The sequence below is a fragment of the Lolium perenne genome, chromosome 7 (assembly GCF_019359855.2).
Source record: "Lolium perenne isolate Kyuss_39 chromosome 7, Kyuss_2.0, whole genome shotgun sequence".
NCBI classification, from domain to species: domain Eukaryota; kingdom Viridiplantae; phylum Streptophyta; class Magnoliopsida; order Poales; family Poaceae; genus Lolium; species Lolium perenne.
The window spans coordinates 258,882,820-258,890,163 of NC_067250.2; the positions used below are offsets into that span (position 1 = coordinate 258,882,820).

The following is a 7,344-nucleotide window of genomic DNA, read 5'->3' on the forward strand; positions in this document are numbered from 1 at the left end:
CAAATTAGAGGCAAAACAATAGCAAAAGTGTTCGGGAAAGTAGATACGTTTTGGACGTATCATAGACCCGCCGGGGCACACGTTCCGCTGTTTTGGGGGAGGAGGGGGATAACGACCGCCGGAGCACCGGAACCCCACCAAACCTTGCATGTGGACCTATGATATGTGTCAAAGTGTGGTGCAAGGTCTAATGGTGCAAAAGTAGCTCCCCTAAACCCTAAACCCTAAACTGGGGAGGCTTCGAGCCCTAAACCCCTCTAAATCCCTAAACCACGACGCCGGAGCTGCAGAACCATGCATCATAAACCCTAACCCTAACCCTAAACCCTAAACCTATACCTAACCATAAATACTTACCCTTTAACCTAAACCCTAGCCCTAGCCCCTAAACCCTAGCCCTAACCCTACACCTAACCCTAACCAGTAGATCAGGCACACCGTCGATCGTGTGATAATGGCTCTGGCTGCGGGTATATGTGCCAAAGGGTCCCAATCTTGGTTCTCCATGTGTATATGTACTAAACAAACCTAAAAGAATGAAAAGTTACATTGGTGCACCCTCGCGCGGAGAAATCTAGGGGGGTAGACCCGCCGGGGCACACGTTCCGCTGTTTTGGGGGAAGGAGGGGGATAACGACCGCCGGAGCACCGGAACCCCACCAAATCTTGCATGTGGGCCTATTCTATGTTTCAAAGTGTGATGAAAGGTGTAATGGTGCAAAAGTAGCTCCCCTAAACCCTAGACCCTAGCCCTCACCCTACACCGAACCCTAACCAGTAGATCAGGCACACCGTCGATCGTGTGATAATGGCTCGAGCTGCGGGTGTATGTGCCAAAGGGTCCCAATCTTGGTTCTCCATGTGTATATGTCCTAAACAAACCTAAAAGAATGAAAATGTACATTGGTGCACCCTCGCGCGGAGAAATCTAGGGGGTAGACCCGCCGGGGCACACGTTTCGCTGTTTTGGGGGGAGGAGGGGGAGAACGACCGCCGGAACACCGGAACCCCACCAAATCTTGCATGTGGGCCTATTCTATGTGTCAAAGTGTGATGCAAGGTGTGATTCACCAAATGGTGCATGGCATGGATCCCCGGTCTGACATCCCTCACCTTCGGGCGATAACACTTAACAGATTCCTGGACGTGTACGGTGAAGTGTCCCGCCACGGGTATATCGGGGGCTAGACTGTGCCAAAGGGTGCCACACATGGTTTTCAATATGTCCATGGACTAAACAAACCTAAACCTATGAAAAGGAATATTGGTGGAACCTCGCGTGGAGAAATCTAGGGGGTAGACCATCCGAGGCCCACAGACAGCCGTTTTTAGGGGGAATGACCCCCGGAGCACGAATGCCACCAAAACTTGCAACTGGACCTAAAACCTAACCCTAACAAACCTAAAAGAATGAAAAAGTACATTGTGCACCCTCGCGCGGAGAAATCTACGGGGGTAGACCCGCCGTCCCGCTGTTTTGGGGGGAAGGAGGGGGACGGCCGCCGGAGCACCGGAACCCTGATATATGTGGGGGGATGAACATGGAGAGTAATTTTGTATTGCACATTGTCTAATAAATAGTCATCAAAAAGAAAAACTAATTAACAAAATAAATATAAGTATTAGATGAAATAAAATAGTTAGAAAAATAAATTAAATGGTTGTTGGCGCACGGCAAAGAATGCAACGCACGGCAAAGGAGGCTTTGCCGTGCACTATTCCTGGCCGCACGGCAAAGGGAGCACCACGGCAAAGAATGCAACGCACGGTAAAGGATCTTTGCCGTCCTGGCTTCTTTGCCGTGCGCTTCTGGAGGGCTTTGCCGTGCGCCAACGCGTTGCCGTGAGGCACTTCTAACTTTGCCGTGCGGCGATACTTTGCCGTGCGCCACCATAAAACTTTGCCGTGCTTTATTTCTTTGCCGTGCGTCCCTCTCGCGCCACACGGCAAAGAAATCTTTGCCGTGCAGTGCCTCACGGCAATGAAACGCTGCACGGCAGCGCCTGATTTTCCCGTAGTGTGGCAATGGCAGGTACAACAATGCCACACTTACTTTGACTTCTTACATAGTCTTACATAACCTACATGCCAAGAAACTGGACATTCTTCATGCTCTCGCTACCTTACGCAACAAACCAAGGCACCGATCGCTGTCGGATCAAGGCACACAACTTGAAGACTCCAGGTTTCTACGCTTCTGGGTGACCATATTTACACACCAAAACGGACACAAAAGAGGTCCAACTTAGTGATGAATTGTCGAGCTCTGTTGCAGCCTCAGCACCTCTAATCATCATCGCATCAGCCTCACCTTCAGCCTTTGCATCAGCACTATTCTAAGCATGGTGACTGTTCTCTTGAGCTTGCAGCGGCACAGCCTTGTTCCGGCGTCTCCTCCCCAGCACCTTTTTTCTCAACACCTGCCGAATATCTCAAAGTTAAGCACATTCAAACTGTAGATATTCAAGACCTCCTGCGCAAAACTGAACACAACAACACTGTGTAAATTGATTACAGGAAAAGCATGTGCTGAATAACTGTAATAAAATATGAAGGCCTAAAACAGACCACACACAACAAAGGGAGAATCAACATTCTGAAGTTCTTTTTACCCGTTTGTCCCATGGGTATAGTATTGACCACGAGAGAACTTGAAATATGTGCAAAACTTTTATGCTTTTATCACTATCATTGGAATGCAAGTTGGAATACATAGCGAGGTAAATGCATGCATGCATAGAGAAATGAACCCCTAGAAAATCTTGGCTGCAAAAAAATAGCAGCTTTGTGCCTCATATCAACACAAATTAGCTAGTACAGTATGAGAAAAATCTAGCATTGATCACGAGGGAAGAAAATAATCAGATCACAGTAGCAACAATAAACGAACTATACATAGCTTACAGGAAAAGTACGGGGTGAAAATCTGCAATGGACAATGATGGCAAGAAACAACCCACATACAGTTAAACATCAAGAAATTATTCCTCAAGAGAACTTGAAGGGAAGAAACTCAGGGGTCGCAGTAGCAACAATCAACAAATTATACTATGTGTGTCTTCCGCCAATTAAACCATGAGTAGTCCTGTAAAGAGGCTCAATCTAGACTGGCTACCTAACTCCCTTACCCCAAAAATATGGTTCTAGGATCATGCATTGGGTGAGCTGACTGGTAGGTCGGGTTGCAAATGCGGGCTCGCTGTAGTCGCGCAAGTCCCAACTTTAAGTACAAATTGTACTACATGCCCCGACTCTAAATCTAGGTAGTTTGCACTATTAGGACTCCAATCTGCCCCGCTAACGGTGCCCGCTTTGCAGCCCTACTGGTAGGAAACTTTGTGCGTTTTGCTCAAAATGAGCTCCACTTCGGAAGTAAGGGTTCATTTCCCAACACTAATCAAATGTCTGTATTACCATGCAAGGTCTTAACTGCTTCTTAATCTGTTGTCTTATTTGCAGGAAAAAATTGCCATTTGGCAGACTGAAGACAGAATTAAGCTATGAGATATTTAGCTGACAGAAGAAACAGTGAGGACATTGGTAGAAACCGCAGAGATAAAAATAGGAGGTGGCCAGAACAGAAGCTCGACCCAAGCAAGGCTCGTCAGAAAGGAATTCAATAGAGAGCAATGGTGATCACAAATATGCTAGTAAAACAGCACAGACAAGCAGATCTTATATTTACCGAGTATAATAGTTTCTCATGGGAGCAGGTTCATTTGCCAACTTCATCGTTTTCGAGGAATCTTGTGATGCTTAAAGAGTCATATGGAACAGTTTACAAGGCTAAGTTCCAGCATAAAAATGCAACTGTGAAAGTTTCTAAACTACCTTCAAGGCAGTGGAACTCAGCAACAACAGCACGAGGTACCATGTTTTACTTGTTTTTATGAAAAAAAAGGGTCTTCTAGCTGCTCATTATACTAAGGAAATATTTAACTAACGAAATTGAGAAATTTTAAGTTGCTCCCAAGTTAAAACGAGAGTACTAATTTTGGATGACCCAATGACTCATATCTACTATAACCATTAAAGCAGTGTTAAGTGAAGAAACTATAAATATGGTAATGCCCAATTTTCGGTTGCAATCCTAGCTAATTAAGAAGAGTGGGTTTACTATACATGTTAGTGCTCCTTTTCTACTTTTCCTCGTATTTGGTTTTTGTATGCCATCGATTTATCCTTCCACGAGCATGTTGTCCTGATACATTGATCACTCCACTTGTTCTATAAGAAGTACATTTATCTTCTGCCATTTTACTAGTATCAGATTCTGCTGCTAGGGAGGTACTACCAGGAAGGCGTGGTTATCCTGATTATATGTACATACTGATTACTGTGTTGGCAAACTAACTATGAGTGTGCTGGTCATATAACAGAAAGAGGCAGGTCAATTTCATAGATGTCTAATCTTTCCCGAGCAGCTGATTTCAAATCAAGCAATTGAACACAATTTATTTTGCTATTTGAATGGAGAGTCTATTGGACAACATATTTTGGGAATAATCTCCTGAGAAATTAATCAGGCTCAACACCTCAATTTTTCTCATATCAAAATGCAGGGAAGCATTAGTGGAAGCAGCAGTTTAGGCTTCACTACGACCAAATACCTCGTTTCTGACCTCCTTATATCAATCAAAAAAGTAGAGAAGATAAGTCTTGTTGGCTGAAATAAATATTTCTAGGGTGACACAATCAAACGGTGAAAGCATTGGCGTGATCTAGTGTTTTTCACAATTACAGAAGGTTTCAAGAATGGTACTCATAGTGTGTAAGATCTTGTCTTTTACTTATCTAATTAACATGAAATGGCTACTAGATGTCTACACTCTAAACAGACAAATGAATAAATCACTATTATATTCCTGAGCATGATTTAGCTTTGCTATAAGATGTAGCAACGACAAAACTATGTCAACAGAAATTAACAATCACAATACTGAACTAGCAAGCATCAGATCAGACAAGGTGTATGAAAATGATAAATATGAAGGAGAGGAAATAACTAGGAAGCAACAGAAAGTTTACCGCTTGATATTGCTGGTGTCGACAACATTGATGGTGGGAAGTTGCTATATATGTGTCCATAGGGCCTGGAGGAGTTCGAAACTAACAGCCTCTCAAGCTGCAGTGTCTTTACGTCCAGCAAGAAACAGCCTGCACCGAGAGATGGGTTTCCCAATTGATATAGCAACAAGTGCCTCCCCACTGCACCCATGACTGAGCACTTAGAATCTAGTGAGAATGTCTTCTCATGTTGCCACTGGCTAGAACTCCCACAATTACTTCGCCTGATAGTATAGTCGAGGTAAACTGCATCTTCTGAAAGAACAAACATACCGGGCATGCCCTCTCCTGCCTCCACAATGGCTATATCCACACAGGGCAAACCTCTGGCTTCGGGTGGGGGCTCAGCAATGGAAAACTCCATCGTCTGCGTGTCAAGCACCAACAATCTTTCCCTCCAATCTGTCACCCAATAGAAACAACCATAGGAATATTGTCGCCAGGAGAAGTGATGCGACCCTGTCAACGGTAGCAAGCCAGAAAACAAATCGCTACAGCTCATGGATGATATGGCTCGCCATTGTCCGGTGCTGGACCAGAAGACGGAGGCGACCAGCTCAGTTGTACACTGCGCCATCCAGATCACACTGAATGACGTCTCTTCAGCAGCAGATGCCTCCTCGTCGTCACCGCCAGGGGGAGCGAGGAAGATCTCGCAGTAACGAAACCGGTCTGTCCAGAGTGGGTCGTCCACGGAAGCGGCTAGGTCATGAGGGATTGGGGGAAGCAGGAGGTACCGTCGGTGCAAGGGGTCGCAAACCACCAGCTCCGGGAAGACGAAAAGGTGTCTAGTACTATCAGTGGCGTACTGGGGGGTTCTGTCAAGGAGAACACGGCCGTCGCGGACGTCTTGGACGACCCAGTCGCTGGCGGGGGCGGGGAGGAAGGAGAAGGAGAAGTCGGCGGCCAAAGCAACAGCGTTGGCTGCCGATGCCAAGGGGTGTGGTGCCATGGCGGGGTAGAAGACTTTTTGTCGGTCGAGGAAGCCGAGGAGGGGCGGGCCGTGGAGCTTGCGGTACCGTCGGATGAAGGAGCGGTCGACCGCGACCCGTCGGAAGGAGATGCAGGCGGCGGAGGCGCGGACGAGGTCGATTGGTGTTGGGAGGCGGAGGAAGATGTCCACCAGGAGCTCGTCGGGGATCGGCAGCGAGGCCATTTCCTGGCGTCCATGCTCGAGAATTGGTTCCAAGAGAGGGACCCAGCGCGTCTGGCGCTCTTCTGCCGCGCCGCCGGCCATCACGCCGCCGGAATCTAGCTCGCTCAGAAACCCTAGCACGGGAGAAAGTGAGCGTGACTGCCTTGAGTATTTGGGGGAAGAAGGAGGCACTTCTGGTAGCTATTTGGAAATGCTGAGGGTGTTCCTGCAAATAACGCAACGGAGGCCGCACATAAGAGCATCCCCACTCGTTGGCGCTCCCCACGCCCAAATCCGGCGAAATTTTCGTCCGGATTGGAGGAAGATTTGGCGTGGGGAGCGCCGAAGTTCCAGCCGTCCCCCCGGCAGGAAACCCCCAACCTCGACCATTTGACATATTTCAAACAAATTTAACATAAAATTTAACAAGTTCGGCAAACAAGAGTACGAAAATTGCTGAAACAAATTCGGCGATAATCAGTACAATGTTTAACAAGTGCTGAAACAAATAAAGCACACAATTTTTCAAACAAATTAAGACAGACTAGTTGGCGTCGGCGTTGGCGTTGCCTCAGAGCCTCCATATGTGCTCCACCAGATCATCTTGCAGCAGCTGATGCATTGTAGAGTCTCGAATCTCCTGCCGCATAGCAAAGAAGGCGGCCCATGATGGAGGCACCTGGTGATTAGGCTGTGCAAGAGGACCCTCTCTCTCATATGGTGTTTCTTGCTCAGCCAGAGGAACCGGATGCTTTCGCTCATCTTCAATAATCATATTGTGTAGGCACACACAACAGTTCATCACCTCCCACATCTGATCTTTGGACCAAGTCATAGCGGGGAACCGGACGACAGCAAATCTCTGCTGGAGGACACCAAATGCACGCTCGACGTCTTTTCGGCAAGCTTCTTGTTTCTTGACAAACTCGCAAAGTTTGGGGGTGCTAGGGTTGGAGATAGTCTTCACAAATGTTGCCCACTTTGGATAGATACCGTCTGCAAGGTAGTATCCTTTGTTGTAGTGCCGACCATTGATCACATAGTCCACCGGGGGAGCATGACCCTCAACAAGTTTGGAAAAGACCGGGGAGCAGTTTAGGACGTTGATGTCATTGTTGGATCCAGGCATACCAAAGAAAGAG

The 7,344-nt window shown here is 47.1% G+C and overlaps 1 protein-coding gene across 1 annotated transcript; it reads right to left on the reverse strand.

The window, feature by feature from the left end:
- Positions 1 to 2,033: 2,033 nt before the first annotated feature.
- Positions 2,034 to 6,419, reverse strand: LOC127324168 (uncharacterized). Its single transcript, XM_051352173.2, has 2 exons — positions 5,029 to 6,419; positions 2,034 to 2,420 (listed from the first exon to the last, which is right to left on the reverse strand). Exons 1-2 carry the CDS (start codon positions 6,302 to 6,304, stop codon positions 2,332 to 2,334), a joined length of 1,365 nt encoding a protein of 454 aa, XP_051208133.1. The 5' UTR covers positions 6,305 to 6,419; the 3' UTR covers positions 2,034 to 2,331.
- Between the last annotated feature and the right edge of the window lie 925 nt (positions 6,420 to 7,344).

Coding starts and splice junctions, on each gene's coding strand:
- LOC127324168 (XM_051352173.2), bottom strand. CDS start 6,304: ATGGCCGGCGGCGCGGCAGAAGAGCGCCAGACGCGCTGGGTCCCTCTC. Junction 2,421..5,028: donor GACACCAGCAATATCAAGCG/GTAAACTTTCTG, acceptor GATATTCGGCAG/GTGTTGAGAAAAAAGGTGCT.